This window comes from Phacochoerus africanus, chromosome 4, assembly GCF_016906955.1.
Source record: "Phacochoerus africanus isolate WHEZ1 chromosome 4, ROS_Pafr_v1, whole genome shotgun sequence".
NCBI classification, from domain to species: domain Eukaryota; kingdom Metazoa; phylum Chordata; class Mammalia; order Artiodactyla; family Suidae; genus Phacochoerus; species Phacochoerus africanus.
Window position 1 is genome coordinate 112989285 of NC_062547.1, and position 20233 is coordinate 113009517.

Below are 20233 nucleotides of genomic sequence, written 5' to 3' on the forward strand. Positions count from 1 at the left end.
CTTTTAAAAGCTCCAGCATTTCTTCATCCAACTGCTTTTCACAAGGGTTTGGCATTTGAGAATTGCTACATTTATGATGTTATTCGCTGCTCATAATTCAGGCCCTCTGTCTCCAAACTTCTGTATTAACACACGCTGCAGAGGTTTCCACTGCGACATTTTATCACTGAGGTTTCCCAAACCAGCCAGGCTGCCTCTGGCGAGGTCTGGTTTCTCAGCCAATACCATGCCACTGGGCTCCCTCCCTTTTCATCAACCTTGTTACCCCAAACATTTTTCATTAACCTTGAACATTTCATTTCCATTTGCCCTACAGCTTTCCCAGGATTTTTTTTTTTTTTTTGGTCCATTTTAGTATTGTTCTCTGTCCAAACTGCTCTGTAAGAAGTGAGGAAAATATCATATTATTAGAAGAAACACAACTGTGTAGAACCTAGAATTCACTGAAGTTGTGAAAATGCTTTCTATGTCCAAAGTCTCTGTCTCTAACTGTGGAAAGCAGAAAAAGCATATTGCTCTTATTAGAGAGTCCCGTTGGTTATACAAGTATTTTAACTAAATCACCAAATAAATGTGTGTTAAGTTGATAGGTGATTTTAGGTCAACTCTTAATTCCCAAGGTCAAGTAAGCCTTTGAACAGTCTTTAAGAATATAAGTTCACCCCAATTCATCAAAGCCATCTCACACAGCGTTTTCTTCTCTTGGTTCTTACAATGCTCTAAAGTTTAGGAGATTAAGTGGCGTCGGCTTCAAAACCCAAAGTAATGCCTCTAACATGCTTATCCATCCAGCAATCGGAAAAGCTACTCAAACAGGGGCTTCTTAATGTGCTTCCTAATTTTACAAGTGCGCAGGGAATGCTGCATTTGTCTGACGGCTGGAGGACTCCTTCCGAGGAGTCACCACTGTGTAGCCAAATTTACTGCCGCTTAGACATTGCCTGATAATCTAAGTACATGTTGCTTTCATCTGCAAAGAATACATTTAATGTGTCTCATCTGTTCTTTGTTTACCTAATGAAAGAGAAAGAAAGAGAGAAACAGGAAAGACACTTTTTTCCCCCTACAACAAATACAATGCATTTTGTGATTTTTATAGCTCCTCAAAAGCTCAGGTGAGGGAAAAAGCAGAGGTTTGGTCAAATATAGCTTCCAAAGCAAACATAAGTGGCCCCACATGAAAGTAGCTATAACTAGCCTTCACTATTTCTGGGAACTCAGGGTCACAGAACGTGAGCCCTGGACGCACAGACATCACAAACCTCATCTCTCTACAGTGCAAAGATCCCACTGACCACATGCCTGATAAGGGGTTAATTATGTAGACCAGTGAGGGCTTTTGCCCTCCTTTGGCTCCAGCTGGTGTGTAGCAAGGGGATGGAGAACTCAAATGAAGAGGTTTTTCGTGATTGGCAGATTGGGTTAAGGGACAGGGAGAAGAGGGATTGGCCCAAATTATTTTTGTTCTTTAATTCTTCATTGTCACAGATGATCACATTGAGATGGACAGTGGCTCTTCGTCTCTGTATCCTAATCGTGATTCTGCTGTTTCCTGTTTCTATCATTATATTCCTTCTCCATTCTTTTTCTTACTACTCTCCTTTGGTTTCCCTATTTGAATTGTTTTATCTTCAACTCACCCTTTCCCCCACTGCAAATCTTTCTCCAGCCTGATGCCTGGGTCAGTAAGTTGATTTCAAATGTAGAATGTCCCACAAAGGCATTTGCTTTTCCTTGTTAAATGTGTTTAAAACATAATTACTAACATATTTATATAGAAAATGATAGTCTTAATTTTAAATTTAAGTGTGAAAAGATTAAAAGGGCAACATCTCTGAGATTTTTTTTTTTCCTTTTTAAAAAAATCCTTTCAAAATGAGATAGCAGGCAATACTTTTTCTCATTTGGAAATGTGAATATCAAAACACAAGTTAATATAATGAGGCTGAGGATAAGAATAACCATTAACACTGAGCATTTTATATATAACAAGTATTATTCTAAGGGCTTGATATGTGTTCATTCCTTCAAATGATCACAACAGCTGCAAGGTAGATGCAATTATTATCCTCATTTCACAAATGAGGAAACAGAGGCACCGAGAGGTTAAACGAGTGCCCAGGTTGACAATTAAGTGCAGAGTCCAGATCTGAACCTGAACTCCGCCTCCAGAGGCCATGTCCTCAACTACTAACTCCTTTTCCTTGCTGGCCAAATCTTTTTTTTTCAATCTCCATAGCAATTTAAAATCTGGAGATGGATAGCACAATACAAATTTCAAAGACAGAATAGCCACATACGCTAGACTTCCACCCAACTAACTGAACAAGCAGGCTTTTAAAGTGCAAGGCTTTACGTACACTTTGTGTGTGGTTTGGCAACTCATGGAACCTTCCGTGTTTGGCCCTGAGCTGCACTAAGCCTGAGGACGCCAGACGGCAGGGCTGGGCCGCACTATGGTCAGACGGCATCATGTCAGAGCCAGCGGGCTCTCAGAGGAGCTGGCTGGTGGGAGAGGGGATTCAGAGGCCACCTAAGGAAAGAGCGAAAACCCTCAGGGATATACTGCTCATCATAACTGCTTTCTGATCTCATTTTGGACTAATCTGCATTTAGGTAGAAAAGGATCCACTTCTTAAAAAATTAGCAAAATGCTGGTCAGCAAATATCTGGAATAATCTTCTGCACTAACTGGAACACAAATTCCTACAATTTATCTCTGAAGGTGGAGCTGATCTCGACAAATCTAAAGAGTATGGGGAGAAATGTGGTGACAGCCGAGAACAGTTGTGGGTCCAGGAAAACGTTTCAAATGTACACATTTTGGTATCCTTGCTTAGGCTGTTCTCCTGTAGCGGTTCCTTCTGGCAGAAGGTGAGGAGCTCTGCTGTCACTGTTTAGTGTTTCTAGACAATCTGCCTAATGTGGACCCTTTCACTTATCTTAAAAGAGGGTATTTTAAAGCGACAGGGTTAGGAGCAGTGTTAGGTTAGTTAGTAGTGAAATTGGAGGGAGACTTGCAACCCCTGGGTCTCGGTGCTGTTGCTTAGTAACAGAGTCAGTCAGCTTTCTAGGCTGGGCTAAGAATATATAATAAAATCTCTCTAAACATAACTAACTGGCAAAGGCCTAGTGTAAGTTGGGATTTTAAAGCATATGGAGAAAGGAACTAGGTCATTTAACAAAAATGACAAAGCACACAAAGAATTTGGGCCATTCTTCAGATTTGCCCTCAAATTTGCTACATATAGAAAATGCAGGTCCTTCGAGAGGCATGTCTATTTAGTTTCACTCTCTTCTGCTAGATTTGTCTCTCATCACCCACTTACAAAGTACACACAGGTATAGATTATTATAAGATGCCAGCACTTTCTGAGCAAGTACTTGAGGTGAGTCTTTTTTTAGGGAAGCATCCCTGTGCCTGGAGACAGCCCCTGGGGTGTGCCGCAGGCATCAGATACAGACCTGAAGATCTGGGGTAAAAGTCTTCAATGAGTGGCCTAGGGCTGGTGCCTGGTCATTCTGAGACTCCCTTTTCTCCCCTTCACCATACAAAAGAGTATTTCCTAGACTTGTTACAGGAGAAACATAAAAGTGACAAAGGGAAAAGCACCTCTCTAATGCTTGGTTATCAATACGGATTCGTATCTTCTTTTTCGGTCTTTTCTCAGTCATCAAAGGGCCCTGATATTAAATTTTGCAGCACAATTTCTCAAACTCATGTTCACATCTCTGGCCAGCTCCACCCACTTCCATCGGGACCTCCGGGACCATTTCTCATCATGTGCGAAAAGTGGTATCTGAAGTGTGTAGAGAGGCAAATTCCCACATAATATGGCCTCAATGTCCCTTTCTTGCCCCCAAATGGCCAGAAGACATAGACAGTGAGCACTGAAATTGCACACTTCAGATTGGCGACAAAACAATCTGGCACTATGCTTTTTTTCCACCTCACTGCTGTAGAAAACTTGGAGCCCAGAACACAATTTTTCCTGTTAGGCCGTGCACAGTGCAGCATGCCATGCAAACACTTTTAATTGTGGTCACACGTACTTATAGGTAGGAAGCCAAAATCTGAGCTGACTGTGTGTGTGATAGCTTTTTCTTTCTGCATAAGCATAAAATTCATTTTTAAACAAGGGAATTCAGAACTAGCCTCAGATTGGTTTGGAAAACCGGACCTCTTACAATGCATAGCTGTAAAAGTGTGTGTGTATACATACATATATATAAAGAGAGAGGAAGAATATCATATCAACCTATTAACTACACCGATATGCAAAAAAGAAACTTGATAGACAACTCTTACTTTATCGCATCTCATCAGTCCCAAATATCTGAGAGACTTGCTGCTCTGTGCAATCAGGGTGGCTCCTTGGTCCGTAATTTCTTTACACCATCCAACATCCACAGTCTCTATAGTCATGCTGTATCGCCCAATGGCTATCAGCGCTGTAAGGAGGGGCAGAGAGGAAGAAAGCAAACATAAATGTTAGCAGCACAAGGGATCTCTATCTTATTATGACTATTTTGCTCATTTCCTCACTAAATTTGTTCCTGAAATGTTCTGTGTAAATGAATGTTTCGTAAACTAAATTCAATTTAAAATGCTTTAGGAAAGCTTGCCCTATGACAAACCCTTTCATAAAGTCAATAATCATTCCATAATTTCCCTTTCACTGGAACACAACCTTTTATCAGTTTCACTCATTACAAGGTTACCTGTACCTCCAAACATTCATATCTTCAGAAGGCATAAATTAAAATGAATTACACATATAACATTACAGGAAATCCCCAAGTTGTAATTAAATTTTATCTAAGGTAACTTTAATAATTTTTAAAGATAAAAACCCATGTAAACACCATTTTGAGGTGGGTAACACCGCATGTGAATTTCTTTACCAATTGGCATGTTTTTTTCCATCTGTTCGTGATCTGTAAAATGTAAGAATATATAATGTTTTTCACATTAGTCCTCCTTGAGACTGCCTGGAATTAAGAAGACATTATACATACAGTCGAATTTAATTGGTGCTATGCTGGAGCAGAGTAGAGGGAATGCATTTGTTATGGTGCATTTCCCTACCATATCAGAAGCCATCCTTCTATTAACACATGAAATGAAGCCTGTCATCTGAACACTCTGACGGTATCTCTGGTCCTCTTGACTGTTGAGCATTGTGCCCCTACTGAAGTACAGAGGCTTATCCCAGAATCTATGATGTGTATTACTTATCACTGCAAAGCTCCATAACCCATCACCCTGTCAGAGCGACCAGTCGGTGAATGTGACTTTTTGCTACAGACTTCTGATTTAATACACGCACACCTCTACATTTGCGGTGCAGAAGAACAAGTGAAAGAGTTTAGGCTGCACTGGTCTGTAAATGAAAACCCTGAAAACAATGCCGCAAATATTAAAAAGGAAAAATAAATTGTTTGCTAATTATTTCCTCATTCTAAGACAGGATGCGTTGATTTCTGTGGCATTAAAAGCGGATGATATTTTCCAATTGATTAGATTGATAAGAGCAGAGTGAATTACTCATGTAAATAAATGTTAACTCTTACAGCTCACAGGAAAAAACACTTGGCAAAGATCTTTTTGCTAATTATCTCAGTAATTTTTTTACTAGAAAATTCGTGCTCATGCATTCAAGTATCAAAGTACTCCTAAGTGGCCAGATATGTTAAAGTTTATAAAAATAATAAGCACAACCCCATTGTTTTCCAGTGAAGATGCTATAAAGGAAGAAGAAAAAAAAAGTTCCTGCAAGTTCCTCATGTTATTAATTTGCTGATGCTCTCATCTGCACAAATGCTATTTCAGTTTTCCAAAGAAGTGAGGCCAGGCAGAGTGAATCTGTCAAAGTTTTGTTGAATGGTTTGGGTGATATTTTCACACAATAGAAGCAATATTGCAGGTTTGTCCCACTGATCTAAGAAAACTTATCTCTGGTATTGTCACAAATTTCATTGGTTACAATATCCTGAGGATCTCTTATGGTTAAAAAAAAAAAGGAGAAGACAATTAAGAAATTCCTTCCAATACAAAGTGCTCACACTGTGATTTCAAAAGATGGAGCACAAGATGCAGGATGACACCATACTGGTGGGTTGCATACTTTTCTCGAGGTTTGAGACTAGGACATGAAAACCCTGCACTATCCAAGAAAAGGTAAACCAAATGATCCAAGGAGTTTTTTGAGGCTGCCTTATAAGCAAATGAAGAGTTAATAACTATTGATATTCTAGGTGCTAAATTACCAGTATTCAGTATTTTCTTTTCTTGTTCAAATTAACCAGTAAATGAGACAAATGAAGATACATCAAGGTACGCAGTTTTTGTTTTGCCATGGTTCTACTTACTGAAGGAAGAATTAAATTTCATGTTTCCTTAACTCATTCATTTATTCAACCAACACCTCAGGAGCACTCGTTCTAGAGTACGTTCTTCAATATTTATTGACTATCCATGTGCTAGGCATTGGGCTAAAAATTTTAGGTGCATTATCTCTTTTCATCCTCACCACAGCCTTACAGTCTTATTGTGGGTTCCATTTTAAAGACAGGAAACTGAGTCACAGAATGACTGAACAGCCTTCCCAGTATCACAGGACGGTAAGTGGAGGAGTGGATAGTAAGCTGAGAGCTGGCTCCTGGCCCTGACTGCACTTCAGATCTACTAAACCAGAATCGTGGGGCTGGTCACCCGGGAATTCCGAAACACTGTGGTGTGATGCACTGGGCCTGTGCTGGGTACTGGGGCCAGAGATTCACAGAGCTCAGAGCCCAGGTTCGAGGGGGAGGGGTTGGCGGGGGGTTAGGGAGGGAGGGTTGGCAGGAAATGAGGAACAGACAAGTAAAGAGTCAAAACACAATGCTGGTCCCCATCTCCTCCCACTCCTACCTCCTCACTTTTTAGATCTTAAGTCAAAGATCAGCTTCTTGGAACCGATTGCCCTGTCATTTTCTGCTACTGGAAATGTCATTATTTATTTATTTATATACTTGCTTTGTGGTTCACCTTCTCCCATTAGAAGGATAGCTCCTATTCAGTGTTACATGCCCAGCATGGAGCAGATGCCTGGTACAGTCAGTTCTTAAAAATATCAGCTGAACATGCCAATGACTGCAGTGTAATTAGGCCAGTTACGGAGGCGTGCCAAAGGGCATGGCAGCCCTCACTCTTCAGGGGAGGAGGGAGATCATGGGAGCCCTCATGGAAGAGCAGAGCTGGGCCTTGAGAGATGAGTAAGGATTCTCCAGAAAAACAAAGGAGTGACAGCGGGGATGTCAGGCCAAGGAAAAATAGCATGTGTAAGGAGAGAGAGATGTGTAGGGATAGGGGAGCTGCAGGTCAATCTGTGTAGCTGTGCAGCAGGTCAATCTGTGCAGCTGAATGTGGCTGAAATAAAAACAAGTGCAAGGAAGTGGCAGATTTATTCCAGGAATATTTACTCAATGGCTAGTAGCATTTGGGCATAAGAGTAGCAAAAATCAAGAATCCTTGATGTCATAAAGCTTATATTCTACAAGGAGAAAAAGATGTGAAAGGAACACACAAATATACATAATTCTAAATTGTAACAAGTGCCCTGAAGGAAAGGGAACGCTCACTGGAAGAATAACATCTAGATGGCACCAGCAAGAGTCTTGTAGAAGTAATTGGTGAAGTTACTCTTAATCCCCCCCCCCCCCGGCACTGCAAAAATAATACCCATTGCAGTGGCGAGAAGATTGAGGTTAAATACCTCACCAAGGCCTCAGGCCTATTAAGTGGCAAAACTAGGGTACAAATTGAAATAGTTTGTTTGGCTCCAAAGCCAGGGCTCTTTCTATCACAGAAGTAGCACCCAGGGTGGTCGAGGAGCCTGGGGCTATTCAGAGTGTATTTCCCTTTACCCCAATTTAGGATTTAAACATTACAGCTTATAGGTAGCCAAGGATTTACCCTGGGACTATAAAACGGGGTTCAATAGAAGCTGTAAATTCCAAAATGTATACAAAATAATTCACCTCTCTATGACTATATCCTACCCTTTGGATATTGTGTTCATTATTTTCCTTGAGCTAGCCGTGAAACCTGTACTCTGGTAGAGTTTCAAATTCATTTATGGCCTCACTACTCAACAGATGTCTGACCTCAGGATGATATTTAACTTTCCTGAGTCTCAGCTTCTCCACCCGCACAATGGGGATGCTGACTCGATGTTCTGCCTACTTCATAGGATTGGTCAAATGAGATAAGACATGTTAAGGACTTTGCACTACATAAATGTAATGACTTATCTGATATTTTCCCAAACCATTCTGCAGGGTGTAGCTGATATAAAATGAAAAGACCTGACAGAGTTTTGAAAAGTAAAAAGCTCTGAGTAAAGAGAGCATTATATAAGCACTAAGTCATTATGTTGCTCTCAGAGTTCTTTTTTTTTTCTCTCAGAGTTCTTGAACTGTCTACCCTCCATCAGCGATCAGAAACCTGGGATGACAGGGCTGTGAATGGAATGAGTGATTTCTACCTTCATTAAGGGGTTGTTGACACATTACAATGGTATTTTTAAGGCTTGAACAGGGATAAATTATGCAAGACTAACTCCTAGTCCCAGTGAAATTTTAATATAATTTTAATGTGCTAGGTGTAACTAATACAGTTTTTAAAGTTATCCAAACTAAAAGCTGTAATTCAGTAACTTATATGCTGATCAAGGATATACATTAACTCACTAAAAGGCATTTCCATAGGCATAAGCAAGCACACACATAATTAATTTTGACTAAGAAACTCCCTCCCTAGGAATCTACCCTGAAATATATTTTAAATTATACAAAATTATACCATCTACAAGTTTATTCATTAAAATGTTGATTGTACTTTGTGCTTGCAAAACAATGGAAATAGCCTAAAGCCTATACATAGGAGAGTGGTTAAATAAACTATGCTTAATCCTCACAAATGAATACTATGCAGCTATATATATATATACATATATATATATATTTATATATTTAAAAAAATGAATGGGAGAAGATTAATAGGAACTTACAAATCATTCAGTGAAAAAAGCAAAGTGCAAAAAGAATTAATATGATGTACTATCACCATACAAAAGACAATAAAATGTTTAAAAAGCATGAATCTGCTCATCTGAGAAAAAGGAATATGGGAGAGATAACCAGAAACTACAGAGACTCTTGAGCTATAGGGGGTTAGTGGAAAAGGGTAGGAAGGAAAGGGGAATGGCATATAGAGCTGAAGGTGTGAGAAGGGACAGACGTTTCTTGGAGTATCTTCTTGGATACAGTTTTAAGTCCGAATCATTGTAATGCTTTACCTATCTCCCAAAATAAGAAGTTAAAACCAAGCAAGATGGGGAACAGGAAGTGGAATAACAAGAGTAACAAATGAACCTAATCGTGTTAAAACATTAACCACATGACCTGGACGAATAATATAACCACCCTGAAGGGGATGGTGATTAAGAATTAAGTATTTTGGGAAACATGATTTTGACTGGATATTGGTAAAGTGAAAACCAAGAAGAATTGTCAGCAAATACTGCACTCTAGTTAGTAAACCTATTTCTCACAGGGGTCTGAGTTAGGAATTCAGTAACTACTTTTTGTATAATCTAGGATTATAAATAATGAGAGCCAATCTTTTCACTGTTAGAGAAAGAAGTTACAAATAAGGGGAAAGGCTTATAATGAACCTTGTGGTACTGAATTGGAAACGGAGATTAGAAGGAACTCATCTTTTATTATATACACATAGAGATAAATACATACAGAAATAACTAATAAATATGATGTATGTGCATGTATGCATGGTTTAGTATACATACATATATCTCCTAGCCTTTTTTTGCTGAGAGACACTAGGAGCAAGGTCTCCCCAGAGCAATGATCTAGTAAGCACTGAGATCTTAATTTCTAAACATCATTCTCCAATAAAAGAGATAAAAGGAAGCAGGGCTCCTTAAAGAAAAGGCTGGTTACAGGACAGCAGCAGGGAAAACAAGATGAGTCTAGAATATCTGGTGACTTTAGAAAAAAGAAGTGCTTTAAGAAGACTGAGGGCATGTCAAAAATAACATATACAGACATAATGTATCTTCTGATCACTTCAGCAGTATTCTTGCCAAAATGAGTAAGCTCAATCTACTCATAGGAAAACATCACACAAATCCAAAGTGAGAAACATTCTATAAAATAATTCACCAGCACTCACCAAAAGGGTCAAGGTAATGAAGTCTAAGAATGAGGAACTGTCACAGATTGGAGGTGTCTAAGGAGACATGATAACCAGACATAATGTGGGGATCCTGGATTGGATCCTGGAGCAGACAAGGAAGTTAGGGGAAAAAAACCTGCTGAAATCCAAATAAGATTTGTAGCTTAGTTAACATTGTTTCATGTTAATTTCCTCATTTGATATTCATACCATGGTTATATAAGTTGTCAACATTAAGAAGCAGCTAGGTGAGGAGTATACATGAACTCTCTGGTACTTTGGCAACTTTATTATAACTATAAACTTATTGAAAACAAAGAGAAAAAAACACGGATAAGCTAATAATAGATAACAAGTGAATGAACCAAGTAGAAGACTAAAACTTTCTAAGTGAAAGCAGGTATTGTTTTCACACTGTAAAATCTAAGACATAAATGTTAGGACTAAAAATACATTTTTTTCCTCATAGGAGGAAGATTAGTCATATGAGTGCATTAACAAGTGACCTGCATGTGCCATTTTGTCCTTTCCAGTTCTATCGTCTGCTATGGATCTATGTACCTGTAATAAAATCAGAAGAAATACCCTAGTGCTTAAAAGAATTAGGGTTAAAATTTAACAGTAGGATTAACATCTTTCATGTAATACTTGGATAAAAGCCATTAGCAAAGAAGTTTCTTGGCACAGATACAAAGAGATAAATATGAAAAGTGCTCTTCTGTGTGGAAGCCACAGAAGCTCCAAAAACAAAGAAATGACACTTTCAGAGACATTTGTTGTTGTGTGATGGTCCCAGCGAAGGCTCTCTCTACCCTGCAGGGACTCCAGCAGTGATTCCCAGTCCTGCAATCTAGGAGAATCACAGGTGCCTAGAGAAAGTACAGATGCCCGAGTCCCACCCCAGGAGATTCTGATTCAGGAGAAGCCATAAAAGCTCCTGTGATCCCAATGTGCAGTCAGGCTGGGAACCCCTGGAACTCAGAATAACCTACAACTCTGGCAAAGTCAGTCACCTAAAAACAAAAGAACTCATTTTTAAGGATATAAATAGCTTATGTGTTCTTACACTTTAAAATAACTTTGCTTCTCCAACAGTCAATAATCCCATGCTTTTAATTCCTTTCTCATTTATAGCCTTCCTTCCATTTTTATATGTTAGTATGTTCCTCCTACTATTATATAGTAAACCCAACAATGACTACACTCTGTAATTCTTTTCCAAGTTGTCCTTTTTTTGTACATGTTTTCCTTTCCTTCATTGCACTTACTTATATTTCTAATGCATCACTTATCAGAGTTTGTTTCATATTAGAATTATTGATCAGCATGCCCAGCTTCCCATTAGACTGCAGAGTCGTTGAGGCAGCAAATGTGGAGAGTACTTTCCTAGGACCCCTGAATCTCTGAGACTAAATGGTCACTCATTTCTATAGTTTTAATATATTTTTTGAAAGTATAACATACATGCAGAAAATTGCACAAATCCTCAGGGTATAGCTTGATGACTTGTGACAAAGTTAACACAGCTGTGTAACAGCATCTGGACTGAGAAACAAAGTATAACCAGCACCCTTAAAGCACCCTCATCCCAGACTCCAGTCACCACTGTTCCCCCCGCAAAGGACAACCACTATCTTGACTTCCCATCACACAGATTAATATTTTTGTTTCTGAGCTTCATACAGAGTCAAATACCCAACACACTTGCCACCTTGTACCTTTGCTGTCCACTCTGGTCATGAGACTCAGCTACATGGCCATGTCTACTGGTAGGTCCTCCATTCTCAATGCTGAAAAGTATCCCTTCTCCTATAGATGGACTTTTGGGCTGTTTCCACTTTTTGGCTATTAGGTATGACACTGCTGTGAACATAAGCATACATGTCTTTGTGTGAATATATGTTCTTACTTCATTTGAGTAAATACCTAAGAGTGCTATTTCTGGGTCATATGGTTAAGTATACGCTTGACTTTTAAAGAACCTGCCAAAACATCTTCCAAAGTGGCTGTACCATTTTACATTCCCACCAGAAATATATAAAAGTTCCAGTGACTCCACATCTGTGCCAATACTTGGTAATGTCTGTCTCTTTCATTATAGCCACTCTAGTGGATGGAAAGTGGCACCTCATTGTGGGTCTTAATTTTCATTTCCCCACAGAATAATGATGTGATCCAACTTTTCATGGTGTTACACATTAAAAAAAAATCTGGTTTAGTGCCACTATCCTTGTCAGTACTCAGTAGATATCTATTAAATTAAACTTATGAAGAGGAAAAGCACACAGATAATTTTTCTATTATTAGACTACAGCAGAGAATAGCTTTCTAGACAACAGATAATTTTCCATGTAATTTGAAGGAAACTACCAGTAAAATAAACTTGGTCTGTCCTCTGGAGACATGAAAAGTCTTCAAGTTTCTTAAAATAAGAAAGTAAATTAGGTGGGGTTGGGGAGAGGTTATAGAGAACTTTCCAAATGCTCAATTTAAAAATCAAGTGAAAAATAAATCTGAAGACTGTCCAACAATGTCCAATAATATTAGAGTGAAATGTCGGGATTGTGTTAGAACTTTCCAGATGCTGTACATAGGGCATTTATTGTACATAACTCTGCTTACTGAGTTCAGACTAGCAACACGCAGGTATTGTCTGAGTCACAAAGAGAGCAAGCTGGCCATGGCCCTTGACCTTTCAGGGAAGAGGCTCCCTGGCCCTATACATCCTGACGTGGAAATGCAAGCAGTATTTATAGCCTGTGTCTGTTTTCCTTCCTATGAGATAAATGAGTTGGTGGAAAAGAAAGAGTTCAAGTGAAAGAATTTTTTTAATAAAGGTCTTTTAGTGCATCACCAACAAATATACACATTTTTCCTCTTTATCTCTTCTCAATTATTTTATTTTAATGCAGAAACACAAAAATCTGACTGGGTAGGTAGAAACTACTTCTGAATACGGGACTTCCAAAAATATAAAGAAGAAGGGGTGTATGTAGAACTAACCTTCAGTTAACTGGACTCTGATCCACTACTCTGGTTTTCAGCGGTGCTGTGTTTGGTGGTAACCAACCCTCTGAGTGCAACGTTAGGTTCCCCTGACAATCTCCTTACTAAACTTGAGAATTCAAGATGAGGAAGAAAAAAAAGCCTTACCACTCTAACATTAGCTGAGAACCTAAAGTCCCTGGTTCAATGATTCTTTTTTATTCCAACCTGCATAAATACATACATTACTTATCAAAGAATTATGCATCCTTTTCAAAATCCTGACATTATATTAGATTTTCTCACTTTATGAGAAGTGAATTCCGGGCTTAAATATGTTGGTTCGTAGATACGGAAAAGTACATTAGTGTCTCCATCATTTATCTGCCTTGGCCACCTTTCTGAATTTTCCAGACCACCTTAAAGACAGAGCATCAGTTTCAAGCAGGTCTCAGATATAAACGTCTATCTGTCCCAGTGTGCAGCACAAAGTAGGATGTGATTTCAGTGACTACCACTTAAAAAATACCAACGCTGGTGACAACGTATGTGTTGTGGGACTGTCCAGTAAACATTGTAAAAAGTATCTTGATATTGAAAGGAAGGAAACCAAAGGAAGAGAGGAGTATGTGGGGATGTCAGCAGAGTAAATATATTATCTCTTCTTTCAACAAATGCTAACTGAGTACCTACTATGCACCAAGGAATGTTTTAGCAGCTGGGGATAAAGAGATCAAATCCCAGCCCTTGTGGAGCTTGTCTTACGAATACAAATAAATAATCAGAATATATAATTTTGGGGTGGTAATAATGCCCTGGAGAAAACTAAAGCAGGGACCAGGGGTAGGAGTGCTCTATTTTTAATTAGGAAGGACAGGGAAGGCCTCACAGAGAAAGTAACATTTGAAAAAAGATCTGAAGGAATAGGGGATCAACCATACAGGTATCTAAAGGAAAAGCACTCTGCAAAGAACACCCAGTGCCAAGGCCAAGAGGTGGGAAGAAGCAAGGTAGCAAGTAGTGGATTTTAGACTGGGGAGTTGATGGAAAAGGGGGTAGACAAAATCATAGGCTAATTTAGTGACACTGGCTTTCATTCTTAATGAAACACAAATACATTGTAGAACTGGGGGCAGAAGAGTGATATGAGCTAACTTAAATTTTCAAAGGACTTCTCCAGCTTCTGGATTGAGAACAGACTGTAAGGCGGCAAGAATAGAAACAGGGAGACCGGAAAGGAAGCCACTGCAATTATTCAAACAAGAAGTGATAGTGGCTTGGCCCAGGGCAGCATAACAGAGATGGAGAGGAGGAGGTGAATTATGAGTAGATTTTAAAGACAGGACCAACAGTATTTGCTGATGGATTATATGTGGAGTGAGAGAAACAGAGGAGTCAAGAATGTCAAGAGAAAAGAAATCACTTGGGGCACTTAGATTTGAAAGAAGTTTCCTACGTGGAATTTTACATAGCTGCTCTTGAGGTCCTTATTGTCTATGCGTCCTTTTACTAGTAGAGATTTATTGGTTTCTTCTTCTATTGGATATAAACTCCACTAAGAGGAGCAAAGACCTCCCCTTTATTGATCTTTATATCATCATTGTCTAGCATAGGGCCTTTACTTGTTAGTACTCAACATGCGTTTATTTAAATATGTGTTAATCTTAGATATCACAATTATAGGCACTTGGTGAAAAAATTCAGCAACAGGTCTTGCTTGTATTCTCTAGAATTCACATTGTTGTTTTATAAAACATTTATTGAATAGCTACAGTATGTCAATCACTGTGATGACTGTTGGTATCTTTGGGGAGATTACAGGTAATATATATTTTCCCCTAAATATTTATACATTTAAAAATATTCAACAGTAGGCATGTTTTACTTTTGCAAAAGGATTAAAAGCCAGGTTTTTAAAAGGTGCTGCTGGACAGATCATTTAATTTTACCAGAGTAAAGTAAAGAACTTGACATTTCCTATAATGTCATTTCTCTCCAACCCAGTGCTCCTCAAGGCAAACACGCACACTTACTGGTGCCAAAACTCAGTATCTAAAATCATGTGAAATCGTGTGAAAAAAAGCAAAAAGCTCTTTGCAAACTAAAACTAAACGCGGAAAGTCGAGCTCGATTATTCCTCCCTGACTGTAACCAGAGCAGCAGTAATTCGCGGTTGTTGTCCAGCATGTGGACTAGTTAAGATACTGGCAGTAAATCTTGCTGATGAGAAATTTCTGTCCTAAGAAGGGTAAAGTAAATAAAAATATGAAATTCATAGTTTTTCAATTTGAGATTTTAAACTTCAGTGCAGAACCAGACGAAAAAGTAGAGAACACTAAAGTTTCTCTATCCTTTTTGCTTTTGAGGGAGAAGGGAGAGTCCCGATCCTGGATCCCCTTACCTGGGAGCTTGAACTGTGCACACACATACAGATGCAGACAGGCAAACACACATTTATTTCCAGATCCTGGCCCATAGGTGGGCTGACCGTAAAGCTAATGAAGGTTAAGCTTCAGGGTCCGTCAAATACGTGGACTTTTACAAGGGCCTAGGTTCTAGAAATGTACTCCCATGATAATATATTTTTTGTAACATCTGTGAAGGCAAGATATCATGCATTCATTTTCTTAAAGAGAACCCCCAAAATGTATAAACATTAGGCCCTGAAAAATCCTGAATTTGTCCCTGACCTAAACCATAATATTCTGATTCAGTGGCTTTGGGTGTGGATACCAGGAGTCTGTATCTTTTCATCTTTTCCTTCCTCTTTTTTTTAAATTAAAAAAAAAAATTTTTTTTTTTTATGTCACCAAGTGATTCTGACACACAGCCAGGTTTGGAAATCACTGATGAAGGACTACAGACTGATCAGCTTAATGAGTCCCTGACATCTAGGTAGTATTTCTTTCTGGAGCTTTGCCACTATTGATTGGGACAGAAACCATATAACACCATGTAGTTTGGAAAAAGCTGACAATTGGCAACACTCACTTCCACATTGCAGTGATGAATCACATAACCCTCTGTGCCGAGTAATTAACTATCCATTTGTATGTACTGGCTGTGGTGATAGAGTTCTTTTCAACGAGGAAGGAAGGGAATTTGGACATAACATTAACAGTTGTTAATACCAAGCAAATAGAGTAAATTGGATTTATTAAAAAGAGTATGTGTGTGGATTTTTTCCCTAGGAGTTGATATAATTTGTCTAGCTTTCTAATTATAGCTGGGACAGAAAATGGCTGAACCCAGAGACCTCTCACGGTATCTAATAAACTTTTACTTACAGGGAGAACATTTCTTGGGCTGGAGAATGACAAATAATTTACCAAGCTTTTCCTGAAAGATAGCTAAAGGTGTTTCACCTATATCTAGCTGATGAATTAGCTTTAGCTAATAATCAGTGTCATGAGACAGAGAAGAAGCAGCCTGTAATTACTTTGAAAGGAATGAAGGAACAGATCTGATAAAGAAACTAAATCAGTTAATTCCTCTAGAGGCATACTGAGTGAGAGAGCAGCTTACTTTACCACATGTCTAAAGTGAGGCAAAGATGGGGGGCATCAGGACTTTTTATCTGCCCTGCCCCCATTCATTCTCACTTTCTGGTAACAAACCTTCCATCTTCCTTTCCACAGGTGCACCCTGGGGACTGTAATCAAAGGTTCCCTTCCTAGACTGAGTCGTAGGTGGGCATGTGTCCTAAACTTGACTAAGCACATTCACAGGCAGATATCTGAATTCTACCTGGAATGACTTAAGAAGAAAACCAGCTGGAGACAATGTAGCAGGGGGAGGGGGGGGCATGAAGGATGGGGGTTGGGGGGGTTGGAGGGGTTGGAGGGTAGGGGGTGGGAGTTGGGGGTCTGGAGATGGGGAGTCTCCCTAAAGAGGCTCACCTTAGTCCCAGCTCACTAGAGATTCCATGTTCTTATCTTTCCCAAGGTACCTTATTTCATTTTTATCTTGGATTCTGGGAGTTACCCTATTTTTATCCAATAATTTCTTTGCATCTGTTCTTGGTTTTGTTTTCACTTAAAGTAGCCTCTGATGATTTTTTTTTTTTTCTGTTACTTGCAGCCAAAGAATCTTAACTGATACAGAAAACCATGAACATGTCGACTCAGTTATTTTCTATAATATTAAAATTTTTTTTTTTTTTTGTCTTAAGGCTGCACCTGCGGCATATGGAAGTTCCCAGACTAGGAGTCAAATTGGAGCTGTAGCTACTGGCCTATGCCACAGCCCCAGCAATACCAGATCTGGGCCGCTACTGTGACCTACACTACAGCTCATAGCAACTCCAGATCCTTAACACATTGAGCAAAGTCCAGGGATCCAATCTGCGTCCTCATGGATCCTAGTTGGATTTGTTATTGCTGAGTCATGATGGGAACTCCTATTTTCTATAATAACATAACCCCAAAAGGAGTCTCAACAATGCCCAGCTGAAAGAGTCACATTAGCAGAAAATATGAATAAGGCTCAATTAAGAAACATTTCCTTGGTTGGTAGATGTTACTGAAATACCTGTACTCACTTTTTTAGCAGTCAAACTAGAATAACTTTTTTAGTTCCATGATTTTCAAACAATGACTCTTTTCATGGTAGAAAAGTGGCACAACTTTTCATAAAAATAAAATCAATAAAGGAAAGTATAAGAAAGCTTCAAAATTATTCCAAATCCCACTATCCATAAATATCATCACTAACTTTGGTAAGCATTCTGCATATAGACTGAGCAAAATAAAGATAAAAATAATTTTAGAAATACCGTATATAATTATACATGCTTTAAAAAAGTATTTAATTGGTTTTTACCTGAATTTAACCAAAATAAATTAAATTCAAACTAAAAGAATCACAGAATTTCAGTTAAATATTTCTTCACCATAAGAGATAATCATCCTTAAAAGAGTTTACATAAATTAAGAAAAGAAATCATGAAAACCTTTAAGAATTCTGAGTCATTTAAAAAATTCTACACTTTAATCTGCTTACTCTGTATTAGGAAAGATGAGAAAACTGTCAGGCATTTCTATCTCTTCCTTCCTCCTCTCATATTGGTTAGCTATATTATTATTTTTACATTGTCAGGTTTCAGTGTTTCCATCTGCTTTTCTTTTTTTTTTTTTTTGGTCTTTTGTCTTTTTGTTGTTGTTGTTGCTATTTCTCGGGCCGCTCCCGCGGCATATGGAGGTTCCCAGGCTAGGGGTTGAATCGGAGCTGTAGCCACTGGCCTACGCCAGAGCAACAGCAACGCAGGATCCGAGCCGCATCTGCAACCTACACCACAGCTCACGGCAACGCCGGATCGTTAACCCACTGAGCAAGGGCAGGGACCGAACCCGCAACCTCATGGTTCCTAGTCGTATTCGTTAACCACTGCGCCACGACGGGAACTCCCCATCTGCTTTTCTAACCACAATTCTCATAGTTGTTTTGCCCTGGTTCTATATTTGATGGGTGAAATTCCATGAGTTTTGCTCCATGATTTTCTTTTATTCCTGATACATTTTTTTTTTCCTGATTAATCTCTTGGGTAGCTAGGTAGCACCTTTAAGTAGTTTTGCTTTTTTAAAAAGAAAGATTCATTATATATTTCCTAAGTTCCTGAATGCCTGAGAAAGATGGTTACTCATGTTTAAGGAACAATGTGGTTAAGGATTAAATTTTGGGGTCATACTTATTGTTATTTTCAGAGCTTCACACTCAGGCTGCTTCATTTTTGCTGTGCAGAAACCTAACTACAACCTGATTTCTTCTCCTTCATATGTGTCTTGCTTTTAATGTCTAGCACATATGATTTATTTCTTAGAATCAATACTTTTATCGGGAAATGTCTTGATTATTCTGTAGTCATTTATTTTCCTGGAACATGTCAGACCCTTTTCATTTTTCTGCAAAACTCTTTAGACACAGGACCCATGTATTTCACTCTTGTTCTGTTGGCCTCACTTCTCTACATTCCCCCACGAAAAGGACAGTCACAGATGCTGTAAATGATTGCATGTCTGTTCCTTTCAAATTGACTCTTTGACTGACTGGGACTGGTTACCTGTGGGGAACGTGGGGAGGTAAGTCATGAGCTAGAGCTATTTGCAGCAATTCCTTGGGAATCTTTATGTCTAGTATCATCACCACAAGTCTGTTATTTCTTCTGTCCTCTTAGGTTTCTACATTCAAGATGCAACATACGCCTAATGACAAAACTGTTTGGGTCACTTTCTGTTGAATTTTGGAACTTTCTGCTTCTTTTCCCCCTGATTCTCCTACTTGACTTCTGATAGTCTTCCCCATTACAAAGCAAGTTGGTAGACAATACAGACAGTTCATCAACCTGGCTTCTCTTTTAGTAACCTCTTTCCCAACATTTCTGGAATGCAACACTGGGACTCTGAACTGGACTTGGAGATTCACGGCTCAAATTTTAAAAATTGCTAGATGTGCATTTCTGAATGGGGATACCTATTTTCATGTTAATCAGAAGTACCCCCAAGGGTTTTTTTTTTTGGTGAGATTTATGAAGTTAAACAGAGTCAATAATGTTGAGAGCTAACAATTACATAGAGATTCTTGAACTGCAGGTTAATTTGACTAATATTTGTTGTATGATTACTGCATGCAAATGATGAATTAAAAAAAAGTCTTTGTCCTTGCTTTCAGTGTGGTTAGGGAGAATAAGTGAAATAGAACATATTTATATTATCATGACTGAGTAAATACTGTTCACTGCTGAGCCAAATAGAGTACTATGATCAACCCTTGTTTTTCAGTTTTTATCTAGAGTTTATATTTGGCTCATACTTTATTCTCTTACTTTTTCATATATCATTATTTTTTGAATGTTCCTACAGATAGTTCAAATCTGTCAATATTTTTACAAAAGCTTAAATACATAAATTAACTTATTAGCTCCATCACCCAACCACACCCTCCTATCTCCATGCCCTCCCTTCTGAAGTCCTCCAAACTCTTTCTCCTGCTGAGTTGAAGACTACGAGGGGT

At 38.7% G+C, this 20233-nt stretch overlaps 1 protein-coding gene across 1 annotated transcript in view; it reads right to left on the reverse strand.

Annotated features, from left to right (window-relative positions):
* FBXL17 (F-box and leucine rich repeat protein 17) overlaps positions 1-20233 on the reverse strand; it is a 494183-nt gene that overhangs the window by 18708 nt on the left and 455242 nt on the right. Inside the window, exon 8 of the mRNA XM_047778392.1 lies at positions 4310-4452. Within this exon, the coding sequence (XP_047634348.1) occupies positions 4310-4452 (143 nt within the window). The remainder of the gene's footprint in view (positions 1-4309; positions 4453-20233) is intronic.